General features: G+C 37.1%; 2 protein-coding genes across 2 annotated transcripts; one reads left to right on the plus strand and one right to left on the minus strand.

The window, feature by feature from the left end:
- Window positions 1-1508: 1508 nt before the first annotated feature.
- LOC125494734 (uncharacterized) lies at window positions 1509-2117 on the plus strand. Its single transcript, XM_048638494.1, has one exon. The coding sequence runs from the start codon at window positions 1509-1511 to the stop codon at window positions 2115-2117; it is 609 nt and encodes a 202-aa protein (XP_048494451.1).
- A 15949-nt stretch (window positions 2118-18066) lies between these two features.
- Window positions 18067-23353, minus strand: LOC104906255 (probable NADH dehydrogenase [ubiquinone] 1 alpha subcomplex subunit 5, mitochondrial). The gene is made up of 2 exons (XM_010694992.4): window positions 22935-23353; window positions 18067-18512 (listed from the first exon to the last, which is right to left on the minus strand). The coding sequence occupies exons 1-2, from the start codon at window positions 23245-23247 to the stop codon at window positions 18319-18321; spliced, it is 507 nt and encodes a 168-aa protein (XP_010693294.1). The 5' UTR covers window positions 23248-23353; the 3' UTR covers window positions 18067-18318.
- Window positions 23354-24066: the final 713 nt, after the last annotated feature.

Consider the following 24066-nt stretch of genomic DNA (forward strand, 5'->3'; position numbering starts at 1 on the left):
GTGGTGGTAACAAGAATAAGGAAGTGCCTCCTAAAAAGAGGAAGTTTGAGGATGAAGCAGGTCCTAGTAGGATAACTAAAAGCGGGGTTGAAGAAGTTAATCAGCCCGAGAAAGACCATAAGGAAATTGAGTATATAAATATTAGTTCTGATAGTGAAGAAATTGAAGAGGAGGATCCGGAAATGGAAATAGAAGAGGTTGAGATAGAAGTGACGGAATAGAAGATCAGAACATAGAAGGAGATGAAGATATCGAAGATGAAATCAGTTACTCTTATGAGGGTAGCTCAAGTTACGATTCGGATTTCAAACCAGGACAGATAGATTCAGGGAGTAGTAGTGACAGCGGTTACGTACAAGATACTTTTCGACTAGATTAGATTGTTGGAAGGAACTTAAAGTGAAAATGATCTTTTTTTTTTGGGTATATGATGTTAGGATATATATAAGTATACTAACTTTTGGGCCTATGAGTCTTGTATATGTATTAGAATATAGTAGTATTAACTAATGTAAATAGTATATACATATGTAGCTAGTATTATTGATTACTCGGATATGGTTGTATAAGTTGAAACTATATGCTTCTATATAAGAGCAAATTTTGGTGTGCTTATGTGATTGTTCTTTACTTTACTTTTATGTTATGTGCTTAATTTAATAAGCGGGAAGGTAATAGTATTTCATTTTCTTTAATTAGGATGGTAGGAACTAGAGCTAGTGCTTCATCATCAGGATCTCCTGACTCAACTCACCAAATGGAGGCTAGAATTAACTAGTTAGAAAATATGAATACCCGATTGTTGAATCTGTTGGAGAATAACCAGGCAAATAAGGATACAGATGATGAGGGAAAGTTTTATAAAAGGTTAGCATCACACAATCCTAGGACTTATGATGGGAACCTGATCCAGTAAAGTTCGAGGATTAGATCGCTTATATGGAAAAACTCCTGGATATGGTGAATTGTCCAACCAATCTAAGAGTGAAGTTAGCATCATTCTATTTAGATGGACAAGCAGATATTGGTGGAAGACTGTGAAAAATATTGCTCAACGACCTGATTTTACTTGGGATAAGTTCCTTGAGAAATTACGGGAAAGGTTTTATCCTCCAGCACTTCAGACTAAGAAGGAGTGTTAATTCCTTACCTTACGTCAGGGTAAGATGTCGATAGTAGAATATACGGCGAAGTTTGTCGAGCTATCCCGATTCGCACCTGACTTAGTGAAGTCGGAAAAGTTCAAGGTGACACGGTCTTTCGAAGGATTGAATTTCACTTATCAGAAGAGAGTTGGACATTGTATCAATTTTCAAGAATTATATGATAGAGCATTGGCGCAAGAAAGGATTAGTGAAAAAGAGAACGAAATAAACAAAAGAAGGAATTTTGGTAGCGAGGAAGAAGAGAAAAGTAAGAAGCCTCGAGTTGTTCAACCGATTGTACGTACGCCAAACTTTCAACAACCTACTCAACCCAAAAATCGAGGATGTTTTCGATGTGGAAGGATGCATTTTGGAAGGAATTGTGAAGGAAAGTCTATATGTTTTGAGTGCAAGAAACCTGGGCACATTGCTAAAGACTGCCCTGAAACGACTAAGAAGAATGTGAAGGAAGCTGGATATATAAGAACACAAACTGGACCAAGCAGATTCGGAATGAGTAATGCAAAAGGGAACCAAGGTGCATCGACTTTCAATCGCAATAATCAAAGAGGATCGTATGCCAATCCAGGGAAGGTAGCTGGAAGAATGTATGCCATGGGCACTGAAGAAGAGGCACAACCCGAGTTTGTCGAAAATGATAATCTGGATGCCAATGGAAGCGGGGAGGCTGAACTTGTTAAAGATGGAGGTAATGTAATCTCCGGAACTTTCCTTGTGAATTATGTACCTGCATATGTTCTTTTTGATTTTGGAGCATCCAACTCCTTTATATCCCATTCGTTGCTTAAAAGATTGAATCCAACCCCAAAGCAGTCAAAAATTGACTTAGCAATAGACCTTCCTGATGGTTTACGAGTTAAGTGTGAGAATTTATGTAAAGAATGTTGTATAAAGTATATTTTTGAGGTAATTCGATACTCTCTTCCTTATAATTTGAGAATGTCATGGTAATAGTCCAAATCTTAGTTTGATAACGCTTCCGTTGTGATTAAACGATGTTGATTAAGATTAGTAGAGGTTTGGGCTGTTACAAGTTAATTTTGGGAATGGACTGGCTTAGTAAATATAAAGCTGTAATTGAATGTGAAGCACAGACGATCCAGTTAAAAACTCCATAAGGTGGTAAAATCGTATATCAAGGAGTTATGAAGAAATCGAGAGTGAAAATTGTTTCCATGATGAAGATTGCTAAGGAGGTAAGAAGAGGGAGAAATGCTTATTTGTGCCATGTAATTGACACAATCACAAGTCCTTTAAAAGTAGAAGAAATTCTGATAGTGAAGGAATTCCCAGATGTATTTCCGGAAGAATTACCTGGATTACCCCCTAGACGTGTAGTGAACTTTCACATCGATTTAGTGCCAGGAGCTACGCCTATTTCCAGAAGTCCATACCGTATGGCCCCTGCAGAGATGGTTGAATTAAAGAAACAATTAGAGGAGTTGTTGCAGAAGGGATACATTAGACCAAGTGTATCTCCATGGGGAGCCCCTGTGTTATTCGTTAAGAAGAAAGATGGAACAATGAGACTGTCTATAGATTACAAGGAGATTAATAAAATTACAGTCAAGAATAGATATCCTCTTCCTAGAATAGATGATTTATTTGACCAGTTAAAAGGTGTTGAGGTTTTCTCCAAGATAGATTTGAGATCAGGATACCATCAAATGAGGATTGCTGATGAAGATATTTCTAAAATAACGTTTAGAACAAGATATGGTCATTATGAGTTTGTGGTAATGCCTTTTGGGTTGACAAATGCTCCAGCTGCATTTATGGATTTAATGCAGAGATATTTTAAGCTTATTTAGATCAATTCGTAGTGGTCTTTATTGATGATATACTAGTGTATTCGAAGAATAAAAGAGACCACGAGGATCATTTACGGATAGTATTAAATGTACTGAGAGAAAAGAAGTTATATGCTAAGTTAAGTAAGTGTAATTTTGGTTATCTGAAGTATCATTCTTAGGGCATGTAATTTCAAAAGAGGGAGTGATGGTTGATCCTGAGAAGATAAAGGCGATTGTGGAATGGCCAGTACCAACAAATATTTCAGAAGTACGGAGTTTTATGGGTTAGCAGGGTATTATAGGAAGTTTGTGGATAACTTTTCAAGGATTTCCCTACCTATTACATCACTGATACGGAAAAATGTGAAATTCCAATGGTCGGAAAAATGTGAGAAAGCTTTTCGATCAAGAATTGAAGCGAAAGCTAACTAGCGCACCCGTGTTAACCCTGCCGACTGATAAGGAGGAATACGAGATATACAGTGATGCATCAAAGAAGGGTTGGGATGTGTATTGATGCAGAAAGGGAAAGTTATAGCTTATGCCTCTAGACAATTGAGACCTTATGAGGGAAATTATCCTGTGCACGATTTGGAGTTAGCTGCTGTTGTATTTGCTTTGAAGTTGTGGAGACACTATCTATATGGTGTTCCATGTAAAATCTTTACTGATCATAAAAGTTTAAAGTATATCTTCACACAGAAGGAATTAAATATGCGACAGCGAAGGTGGTTGGAATTGATCAAGGACTATGAGATAGACATCCAATATCATCCAGGAAAAGCCAATCGAGTGGCTGATGCTCTAAGTCGAATCCTAGAAGAATGGTGAATGGACTCATTTCTGTACCACAAGAAATTTATGAGGAGATGAGGAGATTAGACCTAGTCATTGTACAAAAAGGAGAAGCTCAAGGTATCCTTAATGCAATGACTATTCAACCAACTTTATTCGATGAAATTATTCAGAAACAACAACATGACCCATTCCTGAATGACATAAGATGTAAGATAGAAAATGGGGAATCTACTGATTTTCACCTTCATGAGAATGGAGGTATTATGATTCATAATCGATGGTGTATTCCAGATGACGTGAATTGAAGGATAAAATTTTAAGGGAATCCCATAATAGCCCTTATTCCATTCACCCAGGAAGAGATAAACTTGTGAAGGACCTCAAGAAAACATTTTGGTGGAAGGGACTTAAACGAGATGCTTCGAGATTTGTGGCAAAGTGTTTGACATGTCAAAAGATTAAATTCGATCGAGGGAAGATGCCAGGGATGCTACAACCTTTACCAATACCTGATTGGAAGTGGGACTCTGTATCTATGGATTTTATCATAGGATTGCCTCGCTCAAGAAAGTCAAAAATTCTATGGGTGATTGTGGACAGACTGACAAAGACGGGTAGATTTATTGCCATGAAGACTACTTGGACAATGAAGCAGATGGCAGATGCATATATTCAAGAGATCATACGATTGCATGGTACCCCACGGACTATCATCTCCGATAGAGATACTCGTTTTCTATCCCATTTTTGGGAGAAGTTACAAGAAGCATTTGGAACACGACTAAATATGAGTACAGCATTTCATCCGTCTACTGATGGACAGACAGAAAGAACAATTCAAACACTAGAAGACATGCTACGAGCTTGTGTAATGGAACTCCAAGGATCATGGGAGGATCATTTAGCACTAATTGAGTTTTCATATAATAATAGCCATCATTCAAGCATTGGAATGGCTCCTTATGAAGCACTGTACGGTCGAAGGTGTCGTATGCCGATATGTTGGGATGACTTAAATTATCAAGTATCAACTGGACCTGAATTAATTCAAGAGACAATGGAGCATATTAAAATGATTCAGGAAAAGATGAAAGCGGCACAAGATCGTCAGAAGAAGTATGCTGACTTAAGAAGGAGAAAGTTAGAATTTGAAGTTGGAGATAAAGTATTTCTCAAGATTTCACCTACACGGGGAGTGAAAAGATTTGGAGCAAAGGGGAAACTAAGTCCAAAGTATGTCGGTCCATATGAGATTCTGAGTAGAGTTGGAGAGGTAGCATACGAACTTGCTCTACCCGTGGAACTGTCCAAAGTACATAACGTGTTTCATGTGTCTCAATTGAGGAAATATATTCATGACCCATCCCACGTGCTATCCTATGAACCACTGAAGATAGATGAGACATTAACATATGAAGAAAAACCGTTACAAATATTAGACCATCGAGAAAAAGTATTAAGACAGAAAACAATTCCGCTTGTAAAGGTGTTGTGGTCTAATCACGGAGAAGAAGAGGCTACTTGGGAAAAAGAATCTGATATGCGGGATCGATATCCACAATTATTCCAATAAGGTAAATATTTCAAGTTTCGAGGACGAAACTTCTTTTAAGAGGGGTAGAATGTAATAGCCCTAAGAAGCCCTAACTCAAAACCCTGATTATGTGCTAAAGCATGAGATCGTATTAAAGTAACTACAGAGCAGTCTAACTGTGTATTTCCTATGATATTATGTTTAATTAGTTAACTTATATGTTTTACGTAAGTTAATTGACTACTTCATATAGAGTTATAGGATTTTAAGGTTCTAGGTGGAAGATAGTTACTTGAAACTATCAGTTATGCTAAGTTTCATTTGGTTGTAGTGCTTAAAGTAGATTAGAATACTCTCCAACACCATACGAGGGCAAAAGTAGGTAAGATCTACCATTCTTATTGGATAAGAAGCTTTGGAAACCAATAGATAAGTTGAAAAGTCCTTGAGAGCCTTAAACATTAAGATTGTGAAAATCGTATGAGATTGTTTTATCGGGTAACGATGACCTTCCAGTTAAAGAGCCTTTCGGGATTGAATCCGAGCTCAGAACCTAACCAAACTTGATATATGACATGCTTAAGATGTCTTAAGGTTAAAATGGTCATTTAAGCCCAAGAATTACGTGGCTTAATAAGGTAAATTGCTTACATAGTAAAACCTGGCCAGCTGAAATTACAGCTCAGACCTATCCTCAAAGAAAGCTGCTTAGCAGCTACTCAAGTGTCGATCTCTCAAAGCCCTTTGAATGCATGATAGCCAACACCAAAGGCTAACACCTCAAGCAAGAATCACCCAGAAACTCCAAGAAACCGACGTTGCCCAGAATACTTTTCCCTCCTCCTTGGGTACCGCCAGAACAGGCTATAAAAGGCTGTTCTGGGTTTTCGTCTCCTTTCTCATATTTTCTCCTCTTTGACACCCACTTTTCTCTACATAGAACTCTTCTAAACATCCATACAGAGTTGTACAAGCTTTGGTTCCAACCTTTAGACCATAAAATCATATAGAAAACCTTGTTCAAAGATCACATAAGTTGCGTAAGTTCAACAGTTTACATCTCTTGTATTTAAGCTTAGTTTTTCATATCTATAAGCTTGTTGAAACTAACTTTTAGCATTTTATACATTCAGGGGAAGCTGTAGGAGTAGTTAACCAAGTGAATTAAGGAATTTCGTGAGCTTTAAGCATCCTTAGCTAAGGTACACACTTAGTTTGGTTTAACCTAGAGATTTTCCACTCTTATAGTTAAGTGATTGTTTCTTTCTTGTGTAAAGCATGTTTATGAAATGAATTTATGTATGATATGTGTATTATTATGTGTATATTGAGTATATTACATAAGTATAACATGCTAAGGTTCATTAGAGATGTTTCAATTGACTTAAACAACACTTATACACTAAGTCATTACGATTATGCTTCTAAATGGGATGTGCTTAGTACATGAACTTATATAGTAATTGATAATTGGTAATCTCTTGATGAAATAGATGTTGGAGTATTATTTAAGTCTCTAAGACATAATTGGTTAAGTTCTATCAAAGTTATTATGTTAAAAACTAGTTTTAAGTATGAAAACCCTAAATCTTCTCAACTATCAAAGTAAGGGTAATTGAAAGGAGTTGATAAGAGTATGAGTATTAAGGATGAGTTGATAAGGATTTTGAGTATTGAGGTTTAAAGTATAAACCATTAAATATCTTATTTTATAAATATGAAAGTGAGGCATGAATAGGCACCCCGAGTTAGGGCGGGTAGAGTCCCTAGCTGTTGCCTTCCAGGAGGGGCTATTCCTGGCGTTATAGGACATGTCGGGTAAGTCTTGCAAGCATAACAATAAAGGGTGGGTGACGACCCTCACTAGTTTGGAGACAGCTGGTACTGCGTGGTACCCCTCTCCACTCGCGTTCATGCCAAACGATTGATTTTGTGAAACCATAGTAACTAAGTTAAGGGTGATTATCGTTATTATAACTATGTGTTAGTTTTCAAAATACACCTAAACTTGTATTTTCTATTATACAGTGTGTACTCAGCTTTGCTGATTGTTTTGTCATTTCTGTGGCCTGTCACTCGGTGGGTGGCAGAGTTTGATTTTGATGCAGGTTGGTACGAGGATATGTGATGAAGGTGTTTACTTTTGTAATAGACTTTCAATAATTAATTAGAATGATTATATACATATGTTTACATAGTAAGCAAGTGATAGACTACTGAACTTTAGTCAGTTTTTGGTGTATGTAACCTAAGAGCTCTTATGAGGACAGCTTTGTATGCATTAAGTATGTATAAAGTATATTTTTGAGGTAATTCGATATTCTCTTCCTTATAATTTGAGATTGTCATGGTAATAGTCCAAATCTTAGTTTGATAACGCTTCCGTTGTGATTAAACGATGTTGATTAAGATTAGTGGAGGTTTGGGTTGTTACTGTAAGACTCAAAAGGATTGGGATATCAAGCTTGCTCATGCAGAATTTGCTTATAATAGAGCACATTCATCTACTACTTCTCATTCACCATTTGAGGTAGTGTATGGTATTAATCCTTTACTTCCTATTGATTCTGTTGCAATACCTAAACATGAGATACACATGGATGCAAAGAAGAGGTTAGAAGCATTCAACAAAACTTGTGAACAAGTGAAGGCAAGGATTGAAAAGATGAACATCCAATACAAGACAAGAGCTAACAAGGGGCGCAAACAACAAGTTAAGGTTGGTGATCTTGTATGGATACATTTGAGGAAGGAAAGGTTTCTGCAAAAGGAAGAACAAGCTTATGCCTTGAGCTGATGGACCATTTGAGGTTGTTGGAGTCATTGGAGATAGTGCTTACAAAATTGATTTACCAGATGAGTTTGGGAATGTAAGTGCTACTTTCAATGTAGGTGATCTATCTCCTTACTATGATGATGAGAATTTGAGGGCAAATTCTTTTGTGGAGGGGGAGAATAATATGGATGCAAAGGCACTTGTTAACCATGAACCTATTAACTTGACCATGGACACTTTAGGGTTCCAAATCAAGAATAAGAACCAAGTCTTAGCTTGTGTGCTAACATGGGACTTGGATGATGGCATGGATGGTGGCGTGGAAAGGGGTAAAGAGGAATCCTAGTTCAAGTAGGATTACTCCTTGCTTGCTACATAGAATCCTAGTTCTGTTAGGATTGCTATGTTTATGTTTTATGTTTTATGTTTTAAAAAGATAAACACGTGACTTGTACATGTTATCTTTAGGAGTCATAGGAGTCTAGTAGTAGGATAGTTTATGTTTTCCTAGTTAGAATAGCATAAGTTGTACCCGATATAAGGGAGGGCGTTTTCTTTCAATAAGACTTAGAGTTTATTTTGTGTTTATACATCTTCTTGATTGTTTGTTTTAAAGCTTACAATTGAAACCATTAATAACTTTTCAGGAGTGATAAGTTCTTAGTGTTAAACATCTTAATTTCAGGAGTGATTTTAAGAGTATTTAGAGTTTTTTGTTGGAGTGTCTTGAATAAATCCATATCCCTTGTTCGAATTCTTTACTAGTTGGTTCGAGTTCTTGAAGTCTTTTCGTCAAGATTTACATTCATACTTTGATTATTATACTTCTTGGTTTAGTAATCATATCAGTACTAGCGCTTTTGTACATTGTATTATTAGTGTTAGGAGGTCCGAAAAATTTTGAATTTTATTTGTAGTATGCGAAGAGTTTTGGACAGCTTATCTCAAACTCTTGTAACGTTGCGATAACCAAAGGTTTATCACTTCATTTTCCTCCTTAATACACTACTTATTAATCCCAACTCTTCACCTTCATTTTTCTGAAAATAAAGCACTTGGCCTTTGTCACCCTCTTTTCACACGCCTATCACAAAGGAAAAGGGAGAGGAAAAGTTTAAGTTTTCTTTCACAAATTTTCTCTCACAAAATTAGTCCACATTTCTTGGTTTCAAGCTATTTCACACCGGTTTTTCAAGCGCGCGTTGAGATCGTTGTTTTGTGATCTTAGGAGAAGATGGTGGTTATTTGACATTTAGAGTATTTGAAGCTTTCTACCGCGTATCTTCCCAAGAAAAAGGTAACTAGCGTTATTCTAGTTCGGTAGAGTATAGATTTTGAACTTAGGTTGTTTAAAGCGTTAGAGAACGTAGTATCATGTTAGGTGGAACTTAGAGGATTGTATGGTTAAAGTTTCATGTGGATTTTATTGTTGTTGTGTTGTTTTCGTGTTTGAAATTTCTACTATGATCTTATTGTTAGCACTTGTAAATTGTTGTTTTTTGTGATGTGGTTGTGTTCATTGGTTGATTTTCTTGGATTGTGTCTTGGAATCGTGGTTGTCAATGTTGTATTGGTGAAGGATGGATGTTGTGAGGGTGTTTTGGTTGAGTGTGGGTGTGGGTGTGAATTGGTGTTGGCGTAGGCAAGGGTGGCTGGTGCTAGTGAAACAAACACACCTCTAATGAAGAGTAGTGTTTAGGACTTGAAACAAACACACCTCTAATGAAGAGTAGTGTTTAGGATAGAATGAATCATAATCTAAAAGACTCCTCTTTAAGCTTATGATTCGGTTTCAATTAAAGAAGTGAATCTCCACTCTCTTCTCTAATCAAAGGTTTTTTTAACTAACAAAACTAGTGAATCACTCTCTAATCTTGTTAATTGGATTGAAATACTTGTAGTTTTACCTCCCAAGTAGTTCGTGCAATAGTTAGAACATAAAACACTCGGTTTTAAGTCTTTAAACACAACGGTTTGTAAGCTTGTTTTTCAACTCAATAATCTGATTTTTCATTGAAGTTTTGAGCTGCTTATATGTAGTACATAGCTAAAACACTTACTACAATCACAAACTAAGCTAATACACACTAGATAGATTAAACAAAGCAAAAGAACTCCAATGCTTCTCTAAGGGATGTCGTAGCCTCTCCTTAGCTTCCCTTGGATGTGTAGCTTCTTTTGGAGGTCCAATGAGAAGGTTTCCTTCAAGTGAAGACTCCTCCCTTCAAGGAAACTCATGATAGCTGCAGCATACACTTGGACAACCAACTTGGCACAAGTTACATCCTAAGCTAAGTAAAGGAAAACCGAAATACATATTAAGTGTTACAAAAACTGATTTTAGGAGCTAAGTGATTAACTATTACAATTAGTGTAAGTAAAACATTATTAGAACTAAACTAACACTAATTAAACAAAAACACCTTAAGCACACACCTCCCTAACTCCCTAAGGCAGCTACGTGCTTCATCACTTAGTTTCCACTCCTTGATTGCTTAGCATGATCAAACTAGCACTAATCTTTAATCCATGTAGCTCTCCTTTGTTGTAAGTAAGATTAGTGCTTAGTAATACCTCTTGGTGTGCATTTGATTTCACATCATCCTCCCTTCTTCAAAAGGAATTGTCCTCAATTCTAGCACATCTTCATCTTCTAAGTATGGAGATAAGTCACCTACATTGAATGTTGCTGCCACGCCATAATCTCCGGGAAGGTCTATCTTGTATGCATTGTCTCCATAACGTTCAAGAACTTTGAAAGGTCCTTCAGCTCTAGGCATGAGTTTATGCTTTCTTTTGCTTGGAAATCTCTCCTTCCTTAGGTGAATCCACACTAAATCTCCCGGTGCAAACACCTTAGACTTTCGTTTGCTTTCCTCTTATACATCTCATTAGCCTTCTCTATGTTGGTGCGTACCTCCTTGTGATCCTTCACCATAGCTTCAGCTTGTTGCCTAGCATCTCCATGAACATAAGAGTCTTTAGGCAAGGAAATAAGATCAATAGGCACATAAGGATTTACCCCATATACCACTTCGAATGGTGAGTGTTTAGTTGCAAAAGTGGGAGTCCTATTGTATGCAAATTCAGCATGGCATAGCTTCACGTCCCAATCCTTTCCTGTCTTGCTTACTAAGCCCCTTAATAAGGTGCCTAGAGTTCGATTTTCACCTCCGTCTGACCATCAGTTTGAGGGTGGTGTGAAGTACTAAATAGCAACTTAGTACCCATCATCCTCCATAGGGATCTCCAAAAGTGACTCAAAAACTTACTATCTCTATCTGAGACAATAGTTCTTGGTACTCCATGCAAACGTACAATTTCCCTGAAATACAAACATGAAACATTAATAGCATCTTCTGTTTTATGGCAAGGCACAAAGTGTGCCATTTTTAGAATCTATCCACCACCACCATGATGGAATCTTTCCCTCTTTGTGTTCTAGGAAGTGCTACAATGAAATCCATGCTAACATCTCTCCCATGGTCTCTCTGCACAGGTAAAGGAGTGTATAACCCCTTATGGAATGTACTCTTTGCCCTTTGACAAACACCACAACGAGCCAAAACAGCATGTACTTCTTTGATCATATGAGGCCATGAAAAGTGCTCTTGTAATAGCTCCATAGTCTTGCTTACACCAAAATGACCAGCCAAACCACCTCCATGAGCTTCTCTAATCAACAAGTCACGAACAGGACACTTAGGAACACATAGCTTGTTCCCTTTGAATAAGAACCCCTCCATTTGATGATAATGGTCTTTTGGACCATCTTTGGTAGCCACGAACAGGTCACGCATCTCCTCATCAAGAACATAGAACTCTTTGATCAATTCAAACCCAAGTACCTTGGAATCCACCATAGAAAGCAATACATGTCTCCTTGATAGTGCATCTGCTACAATGTTAGCTTTTCCAGCCTTATACTTAGCAACAAAATTGAATGATTGTAAGAATTCTACCCATTTAGCATGACGAGCACTAAGCTTATGTTGTCCATGAATATATTTCAAAGATTCATGATCAGAATGAAGAACAAAAGCTTGTGGTCTTAAATAATGACTCCAATGATTAAGAGCTCTAACCATAGCATAAAATCTTTATCATAGGTAGATAGTTCAATTTGGCTTGATTAAGCTTCTCACTAAAATAAGCAATAGTTACCACATTGAATCAAAACAGCTCCAATACCTGTTCCACTTGCATCACACTCAACTTTAAAAGGTTTAGTGAAATCAGGTAAAGCTAGAATGGGCGTATTACACATCTTTTCTTTTACAAGTTCAAACGCCTTTTGAGCTGCATCACTCCATTCAAATCTTCCATGTTTAGTGCATTCAGTTATAGGAGCTAATAAAGTACTGAAATTATTTATAAATCTCCTATAAAATGAAGCTAAACCATGAAAAGATCTCACCTCAGTGATGGTCTTAGGAACCGGCCAAGAAGAGATAGCCTCCACTTTGGATGGATCTACCTTCACACCTTCATCTGAAATAATGAAACCAAGGGCCAATCTCCCTTTGCATGAATGTACACTTCTCAATCTTGCCATAGAGCTTTTGCTCCCTTAGAACCTCGAACAATTGTTGCAAATGATTCAAATGAGCATCATGGTTAGAACTATAAACAAGAATATCATCCAAGTAAACAACCACGAACTTTCCCAAAAATGGCCTAAGTACTTCATTCATCAATCTCATGAAAGTACTAGGGGCATTTGTGAGACCAAATGGCATAACCAGCCACTCATCCAACCATACTTTGTCTTGAAAGCCGTCTTCCACTCATCTCCTTCTCTCATGCATATTTGATGATATCCACTCCTCAAATCAATCTTTGAAAACACTTTGGAGCCACTCAACTCATCTAACATGTCATCTAATCTAGGGATGGGAAATCTGTATTTTATGGTTATGTTGTTCACTGCACGACTATCAATACACATCCTCCAAGTTCCATCCTTCTTTGGCACAAGCAACGCCGGAACAGCACATGGGCTCTTACTCTCCCTCACGTAGCCTCTCTCCATCAACTCACTGATTTGGCTTTGCAGTTCCTCACTTTCTTTGGGATTACATCTATAGGAAGGTTTATTTGGGATTGGTGCTCCGGGAATGAGATCAATTTGATGCTCAATTCCACGTTTAGGGGGTAGGCCAGGTGGTAGTTCACTAGGAAACACATCCTTAAACTCCTCCAACAACTCCCTCAATTTCGGATCTTCCACCTCCATTCCTTCATTCACCTCCTTAGCAACCAGCACATACACAACATGATTAGCCTCCAACTCCCTCTCAAATTTTTTCCTCCCTAAAAACACACTTCCACACATTAGGTTTTCTTTTGGTTTAGGCTTTGTGTTTCGGATTTTTGAAGGGGGTAATGGTAATAGGGTTTTGATTTTTCCATCCTTTTCACCTTATACACATTAGTAGCACCATCATGTATAACTTTTCGATCAAATTGCCAAGGTCTACCAAGTAACACATGACAAGCAGTCATAGGAATTACATCACATAGAATTTCATCTTGATAATTTCCTATAGAAAACGTGAGCAAGACTCTTTCTTTCACCCTTACTTCATTATCATCATCTAGCCATTTTAGCTTATAAGGATGTGGATGTTTAATAGTAGGTAGTTCTAATTTCTTTACAAGTTCAGTTGAAGCAACATTAGTACAACTACCTCCATCTATAATCAAAGTGCATAGCTTTTTATTCACTAAGCATTTAGAATGAAAAATGGTTTCTCTTTGTTCCTCATTTTCAGCCACAACATTAGAATACAAAGACCTTCTAAAGAACCAAAGTTTCACCCTCCATTTCTGGATTACATACATCCTCCTCTTCACTTTCGGTTTTATCATGTTCCATCTCTAAAAGAGATTCTTTTTCCAATTCATCTATCTCCTCTATGTCTCTTATGGTCATGACTCTTTTAGTAGGACAAGCAGATTGATAGTGACCATAGCCTTGACACTTAAAACATTTCACTTTTAAAGATTTATCATCTACAACCTTCTCTTTATCTTTCTTAGTGAAATCGGTTTTTTTGTTCTATCAAAGTTACTAGTACTAGGATTAGCTTTGAAAGTACTAAATGGCTTTGAATAAGACTTACTTGCAGCTGGTTTCTTCTTTTGGCCATCAATTTTAAGAGCCACCTTGCAAGCTTCATCGAAAGTAAGGTATGGATACACCTCCACTTTCTCTCGAACATCTTCATTTAGGCCTCCTAGGAATCGACCTAGCTTTTGCTCCTCCATTTCTTCTATTTCACAAACAATGGAAAGCTTCTCAAACTCCTTGATGTACTCCTCCATGGACATGGCGCCTTGCTTGAGTGTGGACCACCTAACATACTGATTTTGTTTGTAGTTAGTTGGCACAAAACGCTTCCTTAATTGCTTCTTCAATTTCTCCCATGTAACAATCTTGGATTTGTCCTCCTTTATCCTTTGTCTCTTCACGCCATCTAACCAAATTGATGCATATTTGGTTAACTTCAAAACAGCAACCTTATACTTCCTCTCATGTGGAGTATCCTTGTAATCAAAGAAACGTTCTAAAGATCGTTCCCATTCAAGGTATGTTTCCGGATCACTAGCTCCATCAAACTCCGGGACTTCTATCTTCAATCCTCTATCATCAGCCTTAGAACTCCTTTCCTCCTCATTGTTTTCTTCTTGAACACTTCTATGGTTAATTGAGTCATCATCTCTTGCAATGCATTGTTTTGCCTAGCTAAAGCATCTAGTATGGCATCTCTTCTAACATCATTGTTCAATTCGTCTCCCATTTCAGAACTAAGCTCTTGATACCACTTGAAACAAACACACCTCTAATGAAGAGTAGTGTTTAGGACTTGAAACAAACACACCTCTAATGAAGAGTAGTGTTTAGGATAGAATGAATCATAATCTAAAAGACTCCTCTTTAAGCTTATGATTTGGTTTCAATTAAAGAAGTGAATCTCCACTCTCTTCTCTAATCAAAGGTTTTTTAACTAACAAAACTAGTGAATCACTCTCTAATCTTGTTAATTGGATTGAAATACTTGTAGTTTTACCTCCCAAGTAGTTCGTGCAATAGTTAGAACATAAAACACTCGGTTTTAAGTCTTTAAACACAACGGTTTGTAAGCTTTGTTTTTCAACTCAATAATCTGATTTTCATTGAAGTTTTGAGCTGCTTATATGTAGTACATAGCTAAAACACTTACTACAATCACAAACTAAGCTAATACACACTAGATAGATTAAACAAAGCAAAAGAACTCCAAAGCTTCTCTAAGGGGATGTCGTAGCCTCTCCTAGCTTCCCTTGGGTGTGTAGCTTCTTTTGGAGGTCCAATGAGAAGGTTTCCTTCAAGTGAAGACTCCTCCCTTCAAGGAAACTCATGATAGCTGTAGCATACACTTGGACAACCAACTTGGCACAAGTTACATCCTAAGCTAAGTAAAGGAAAACCGAAATACATATTAAGTGTTACAAAAACTGATTTTAGGAGCTAAGTGATTAACTATTACAATTAGTGTAAGTAAAACATGATTAGAACTAAACTAACACTAATTAAACAAAAACACCTTAAGCACACACCTCCCTAACTCCCTAAGGCAGCTACGTGCTTCATCACTTAGTTTCCACTCCTTGATTGCTTAGCATGATCAAACTAGCACTAATCTTTAATCCATGTAGCTCTCCTTTGTTGTAAGTAAGATTAGTGCTTAGTAATACCTCTTGGTGTGCATTTGATTTCACATCAGCTAGCCTCGGGAGAAGTTTCGTGGGAGATCGAGCGAAGCTCGCAGGCCACGGCAGAGGGCTGCTCACGATTCGCGAGCCTCGTCGCGACTCGCGACGGCTGGCTGTCGCGACCCGCGAAGCTCGTCGCACCTCGCGACGAGGAGTCTGCCCCTGTGTCGTGTTGTTGTGTTTTTGGTTTCCTTTTTGGGCTCCAGCTTAGGTATCTTTGCTTGGGTGGTCTTAGGTATGTATACTAAGGGTGTTTGAGTAATCTTTGGTCGATTTTAAGTGCTACATTAAGGGTGTGTGCCCAATTACGATGGGTAGCTTTCGGTATTGGCCTTGAAATGGGTCGATTGCTTGTGTTTTGGCTATGTTGACTCATGATGGAACCTTGATGGATAAGATTGGCTGGATTTGCTCTTATAACTTGTTTATATTGAAAGTTGGATGTGGATTAGTTGGTGTACCTTGACGTGTATACTTATACGTTGTTGAATAGTGTGACTATAGGAACGGTATGGTTCTAGAGGTCTCTATCAGGAAATTCTAAGAACGGTATGGTTCTAGGAACTTGTGTGATGATCCTAAGGGCGGTATGGTCCTAGGATTGGGTTATTTAACCTTGGGCGGTATGGTCCATTGGTTCACTACGGGTGGTATGATCCGTAAAATTTTAGCTATTCGAAAAAGGCGGTATGGTTCCTCAAATATGATAGCTATTCGAAAAGGGCGGTATGGTTCCTCGAATATGCAACGTAGGCCTTGGGCGGCATGGTCCAATGAGTCTACTCACAGACGGTATGGTCTGTTGTGTCTGAGCTCGTTGACCGCATTTGTTGCATGGTTGACGGGGATTGGTTGTGTTAGCAGAGTGTCTAGGTTGATGTTATGATCTTTGTATCTCGTGGTGAGTATGGTGTTTGATATTGCATTTCCTGATGTTGTTTCTCATTAATTAAGTTCTTATCTGTTTCTAATTGAGTTGGGAGAACTGCTAGTTACTCCCCACTGATTGTGGAAGTTGTTGAATAATTGTGCAGATGGTGATGCTGTTTAGAGTTGTCATAGTTTGGACCGGGGTTGTGCGTTTTAACCGTGTGAGCAAGGAAGTAGTGCTTGTTATAGTAGATGAGCACTCTGAAGCTGGAATTAGGACTAGTTGCTTAGTTGGTTTTATGTAGCTACTCTTGTTTTGACTTATGTTTTGGAACTATGGATTTCAAGCTGTTTTAGTTATATCACTCTATATTGAGGTTGTAATGGTGGTCTTATGACTTTTTGAGACTTGTTGGAAATGAGGGTATGGGACCTCGTTTTCCCTTTCTACATCTTGGAGTTGAACTATGCTTATGAAGCCTTTGTCTATTTATAGTTTTCCATTCTACTCCATAGAGTAGCATCTCCGTCTCTTTTGTATTTCCGCTGCCATTATTTATATCTTTTTCCTTATTTTAAGTCTTTGTTCTTCTTGGTTTTGGACGGGATGTTACAGAAGATATCAAAATGACAAAGCAACATCAAATAATACATGTCAAAAACCACTCATATGTACTACTTCCACTTTGAAGCGAAAATTTTCAGTTTATAGCGTAAAAGTATCCAAAAGTAATCAGCATATGGTGTAAATTATTTAAAAAGTGGACAACATTATGTTCACCATGATTCTAATGCATTGGTATGGTTCATAATGCTCAAATTTACCTATGATTTCCTACTAAAACACAGTGAAAAAATTCTAGTTAATACGAAAACAACTCCTAAATATTGTATTATCATCAATTTTTATTCTTAAAATTGATTCAATGTAAGTTTCAGAAATTCGATAGTGTTTATGCAAGTTTTTCAAAAATTCCAGTGTTTCTTTCACGAGCATTTGTGGTAAACTGACGTTTTGATTTTAATAAGTTTCAATTGTATAATGGTTGGAGCTTAGACATTCTGTGATGAATTAAAAACTTTTTTTCATCCTATATACTTCCTCCGTTTTTATATGTTATACTTTTAAAATTACGAATTTTTAGGCAATTTTTAAAAAGGAGAGAGATAGAAAAAAAACAAAAAGATTCCATATAAACATATGATAAAAAAGAGATAGAGAGAAGTTATTACTCAAAATAAAAGTATAACATCTAATTTGAAACTTTTTAAAATAGAAAGTATAACATGTAAAAACACGGAGGAGGAGGGAGTATTATTAATCATTCATACAAACATCAACCGTTGACCAACATCCAAACGGTATAAAAATTATGAAACGAAATTTTTTTTTTGATAATCAAGTAAACATTCACCCGAACGTTCCCTATCGTATTAGAAGAAATGCTTTGAGCATACAATATAATTCACCACAAAAAAAGAGCATCTGAGCTTTATTATTGAAACAGAATGCCTGAAGATTAGTAAACAATTTCCATTCGCTACACTGACGAGATCAAAAGGCAATGGAAGAAATGAATTCAACCACCAAATAGCCAGATAAGCAAAGGAACAAAGAGGATCCTACTGCTTGGACTTCGAATCACCATCTGTAATTGTAGGCTCATTCGGAGGTGTCGAAGCCATTGCCTCCATCGTTTTGTAGAACTCCTCAGGCAGTGGACCTGGCCGGTGCAAAGGCACATGCTTTGGGACTGGAGCGTCATTCTCAATAACCTCACACTCGTAATCATCGGGAACACCCCATGGCTTCCACTCTGTAAAACCAAAAGTTAGAACTGTCATTAATTAAGACAAAAAAAGGCAATGACCCAGAAACAGAATGCCAAAAGGCGTATAAAGTATATTAGCTGAGGCAACTAGCAAAACCATATTCAGGTAAATGGCCACCAAGGAATGTTTAATCCTACAGAAAGTTCCATAAGCTCAATTTGAGTAAGTTAACCTGGTTGGAAGAAGCAATGAGGGCTCTACAGTTTTATTGTGCATCAGTGCAAATTTAACCATCTCTGGTCAATACTCCTTTTTATAAGTATGCTTTACTTAACATTTGTATATCAACTAGCAAGGACAAAATGTCAAAACAAATTTTCCTGCTGATTACAAATATAAAGTTAGTTTGGTCCTCCTGCAGGTTACAAGAGTTGCAACCACTGAGAATCCAGTAATACTTAAGGCCCCATTCTTTTGGACTGAGAAACTAAACTGAAGTGAGCTGAAATTAACTGAAGCGGGAGAAAGTGAATTGCAGGGAGAAACTGAACTAAATTGAACTGAAATTAACTGAATTGAACTAAACTGAAATGAAATTAACTGAACTGAAATGATAAGTCCAAAACAGTAGGGCCTACTCAGCAACATGATTCAGAGCAATGTATCAGCACGATATTAGGTCAGCACTCAGCAGGCATTCTAATCAGCCCTCTCCTTTTAGAATATTGATCCACTACTCCAACAAGATGGAGACATAAAGGCTGTTCACTTCCTAACTCTAACACAATCAGTCAACCACCATATCCACACATGCTGCTATTAGCAGCTTAGGACCTGAGCAGAACTCGCTGCATAGGATTATAGCAATGAGCAGTCTGTAACCATAAGACTCTATAAGCTTAAAATCAGTTTTATTTGATTAGTTAGGAATCTAGATTTATAGAATAGGCCCCCATGACGTTTTTACTATCAAATTCTTGACACCTAAAATTCGAGCCATCCCAAAAGTTCCTTGCTAAACATATTCCAAAACGGAAACCAAAAAAGAAAAAGAGACGAAAAAAACATGCAAAAATAATAAAGGGTTTTTCTACACAGTACTCTCGTGTTTGTTGATTTTCCACATTAAGCTCTAACTTTTCAAACTTTTCATATTGTATCCATAAACTTACAGACATTAGGGACGTATTAAACCGTATACCTACTCTGACTTTTAAATTATTTTCCTTTTTTTAGACATGAGGTTCCTCTTAAATAACGCGCCCTTCTCTTCTTATTCTTCAATGAACTCAGCAAGCTTACTTCTCGTTATGTTTCTTTAGCTCTGATGACTTCTTCAATGGACTCCATTGAAGTTCCAAGTTCTTCAATTAAGTCAATCTTTTTGTTTATTGATTCTCTTACTTTCGTTTCAATTTATCAATTTAAAAATCAATTCTCCCCAGTAGTATGAATATTAAATTTTCCATTTTTTAAACTTATTTGCTTTATCAGGTTTATTTTGCTTTTCCTTTATCTTGTATTTTTCAATTGGGACTTAATCCTATGCAGTTTCCTGATCTTTTTCTTTATATGAGTATCCATCATTTGCAGGGTGGGGGATTCTTCTGGGTAGAAGGCTTCAAAGTTAAATACAAGCATTTGGTTATTTTCAGAATCTCTAGAATTATGTACTAATTTGTTAGTTGGTTTATTGTCAATAGTTTCTCATCAGGGAATCAGACTTGTTTGTTGCTTTGTTGTGTAACCTCAGGATTCAAAATTTCATGTTAGCGGTGTTTAGAATAATTACTGCATTTTATTTTGTTACACCTTTTCTCTCTACTTTTCCTATGAAATTGAACCCCATACCCAAACCCCCAATTTTTTCTCTCTTCCAATTCAATCTCTAAAAAGCATGTGACATATACCCATGTAACAAATGAAAGGGAACTTTATCAAATCCCCTACATAACAAAATGGTGAGCTTTGTATGTTCTTTAAAAATCCCGAAACTCCCGGCAAATTTACAACGAAAAATCACTTGAAAAGTTGGTTCACAATATACAACATTATCATAAGCTAAAAATAATAAGGTGACCCCCCCCCCCAATGAATGGCAGATTATTGTACGATGATTTGAAGAGATTTTTACATATGAAAAGTGCATTCAGAATTTTGGCTCTTAAAGGACTAAAACATAAAGAATGCAAACAAATTACCATCACCAATTTTCATTAAACCAATTTTTGTGAGCCATAAGTAGACAGATTACTACAACCTAGATTCTCAAGCAGCAATATGATATTTAGGTGAATAATGTGCGATTTAATCTTCAATCAATAGAGGAGGAGAGAGAAGATTCGAAGAAGAAGTTACTTGGGAATTGCGTCGAGTAAATGAGCAGGGGAAAGGAAAAGAAAAGGGTTTTGTGGGAGGGGCTTAAAGCTAAGAGAATAAAACGACATAAAGAGGCTATTGCAATTGGGGTTGGGAATTGCAGGAAAATTATTTGAAGACGCCAAAAAGTTGAAAGAGATGCACAAAATCTTCTAATGACAAATTATTGGCTAGATAACGGGAATATGATATTTAGGTGAATAATGTGCGATTTAATCTTCAATCAATAGAGGAGGAGAGAGAAGATTCGAAGAAGAAGTTACTTGGGAATTGCGTCGAGTAAATGAGCAGGGGAAAGGAAAAGAAAAGGGTTTTGTGGGAGGGGCTTAAAGCTAAGAGAATAAAACGACAAACAAGAGGCTATTGCAATTGGGGTTGGGAATTGCAGGAAAATTATTTGAAGACGCCAAAAAGTTGAAAGAGATGCACAAAATCTTCTAATGACAAATTATTGGCTAGATAACGGGAAGACTGCTTAGAAAAAGGTCAAATATTGGTTGAGTGAAAAGCAGCAAATAAGGATTCATAGAGTGAGATGGAGATTCATTTGAGCCATTTGTTATCCCACGGATTGCATGAGTGCCTATTAACGAGAGTAAATGTGAAGGAAACCTTATCTGGATGTTAAAAACATATTGTGTGTGCACATGATTCTATCACCTTCTTGAATTCCCATCTATTTTAATTGTGAAAATCACAATTGACAAAAATATCCAAGGGCCATTTTCAATCAAGGATATTCAAGGGCAATTTTCAATCTTAACTAGTGGCAGGAATGCTCAGTAACAGGATAAATGTGTGTTTATTGAAGACGCAGCAGGAAAGGATAAAGAAATGTAAAGCAGATTCAATGTGGCCAATGCTATTCCAAGCTTTGCAAAACTGCCTAGTGATGAGGGTCAAACCTGCTCTTGATTTTCACAATCCAATGAATAGTGAACAAAGCTTAAGTTCCTTCTTAATTTCCCAGATTTGTTCATTTACATGTTCTTAACTCACAAATTTTACAAATATAGCCAGTACATATCACAACATCTCTGTTGTCCCAACATGTAACAAGTGGTTTCAATCAAGGCCAGCAAGATATTAAATGCCTGCACACAATGTGGGAACTATCACAAGAGTTTCCTTCCTATCAAATTCTTCACTAAGCATCAACGAGTTCCATAAAATTTTCTTCCTCTCAATTGCTTCTATCAAATTTTACGACTTCTTTTCACCTGGCCCATAGTCATGCCTCGTGTCATGTTCAGAAATTTTAAGCATTTTTCGAAATATATAGCCACGTTCACGTAGAAAATTCAGAAGCTCTATCCTGAAGCAAGAAAATCTAAAGCTACCACCTAAGTTTTTAAGAAGCATAACCAAGATAACACAAAGACGAATAATCATCCCACAAAAAGACCTCACTAAGACCAGCATTACATAAAAATCCTAATTGAGACCACCAAAAAATTCATCATTAGTTGAAAAGCGAAAGCAGAAAGGAACAGGATAGCTATAACACAAATTATGCCCCCGAAACCAAAAGGGTGTATGGTTGTAGTTTTCATGGTCCTATCCCCCGAAATCAAAAGGGTGGAAAATAATTCAACCACACATCAGACTTAAACCTCAAATCTCAAATTAGCATCTTCTGTAAATGCACACATACTAAGTCCCGATCCCTTTCTCCTTCCCCGAGTATGTGGCTCAATATTTCAAAGAAGCTCAGGAGTAAGGAGACCAGAAAAGATCAGCAATCGGTTGTTACCCCCTAAGATTAGTGATTACCATTACGGAGATATAAAATTCAACGAAAATTTTGAAATGAAATAGACACATTGCGCTACATTTATCTTAAAGGGGTCACTTTTTGTCTACGCTACATTTCAATTGACTGACCCCAGTAGCTCAAATTGCAAGGTAAGACGGTCTTTCTAAAACAAACTATTCTTCAATTAGATCTTAAAAACTTCCCTATTAGTCAGTCTAGGGTTTCCACATTAGGGTTAAAACTACAATGTAAAACTCAAAAGAAATTAAAATCATGAGCAATAATAATGTAGAGAAAGAAAAACAAAAAAAAAAACATAAGAATAAGATACCATTCAAATGAGAGATGAGCTTAAGTTCATCTTGAGCTTCTTCAATGAGTTCTTCAACTTGACCACAACCAAGACGCTTCTCGATGATCTCCCAATCAGGCTCCTCTTGACAAACCTTGAGACGATGGTTAGTAAAGCTTTCAACTGCCTTACGATAACCCTCATCTTCAGGAACAGATTGAATCTCTTTCAGGGTTTTACTGTAGAGAGAAATCAACACTTCTCGAGCATTTGGTACCACATCTAACCCCACGATCCCGGTTGATTCTTTAACCTTTGCCATTAATGGCCTTGCTATTCTTCTCAGAAACATCTTCACTCTTTCTTTACTTGATCCTCTCTCTCTCCTCCTCTCTGCTATGTATCTCAATTCTCACCCCTTCCCACTGGTTAACAAATAACAGGAACAGTTTCCTTTCGTCTTTCCGTAGTTATACTTTATACCACGTTGAGTCAGAGTGGCTCGCAAACTGTTCGAGATTCGCTTGAGAGAGGGCTCGGCTCGAGTTCGAGATCGGCTCGCGACCTTAACGAGCCGAGCCAGAGTCTAGTAGAGTTCGGCTTGAAAGCTCGCAAACATGTTCGAAAAATTTTAAATTACATTTTTTTTACATTAATTTTTAATTAACTCGAATTTCAATTTCAAACCCACTCTAAAAATATATACGAATTTAAAAGTTTTAGCCCAATTAAAAGATACAAACTGAGGGCTTCCTTTTCAGCCCAATTAAAATTTAAAACATACTAACGATTAGGAAAGAGTCAAAACTTCAGGTTTCTTAGTAATCGTTCAAGGGTTTTCGAAGAACCCTAGATCCCTAATATCCAGTATCAGTTGAAACTTGAACGCTGACCTTCGACGGCGAAACGTGATTTATCTCGGCGGTGACCAGCGTGCGTCGTTTTTCTTCAGCGGCGAGTAGGATGACACGTAATGTTCATAATTTTCGTTATTTTTAGTTTTCTTTTTCGATTTTTCGATTTAATCTGAATTCGAAGTTTCTATGTGCTAAACTATGATGAATTCGAGGTTTTCCCATTTAATAGGAATTCGAAGTTTTTCGATTTAATATGAATTCGAAGTTTTTATGTGTTAGTCATAGTATATAAATTTTTTGAGTTTGNGCTCTTC

This window comes from Beta vulgaris, chromosome 2 (assembly GCF_026745355.1).
Source record: "Beta vulgaris subsp. vulgaris cultivar EL10 chromosome 2, EL10.2, whole genome shotgun sequence".
In the NCBI taxonomy this organism is placed as follows: domain Eukaryota; kingdom Viridiplantae; phylum Streptophyta; class Magnoliopsida; order Caryophyllales; family Amaranthaceae; genus Beta; species Beta vulgaris.

Bases quoted from the DNA above. Each gene is read 5' to 3' on its own strand.
- LOC125494734 (XM_048638494.1), top strand. From the start codon at position 1,509: ATGCATTTTGGAAGGAATTGTGAAGGAAAGTCTATATGTTTTGAGTGC.
- LOC104906255 (XM_010694992.4), bottom strand. From the start codon at position 23,247: ATGTTTCTGAGAAGAATAGCAAGGCCATTAATGGCAAAGGTTAAAGAA. The intron at 18,513-22,934 runs GTATCTTATTCT...TTGGTTTTACAG, and splicing joins GCTCATCTCTCATTTGAATG to AGTGGAAGCCATGGGGTGTT.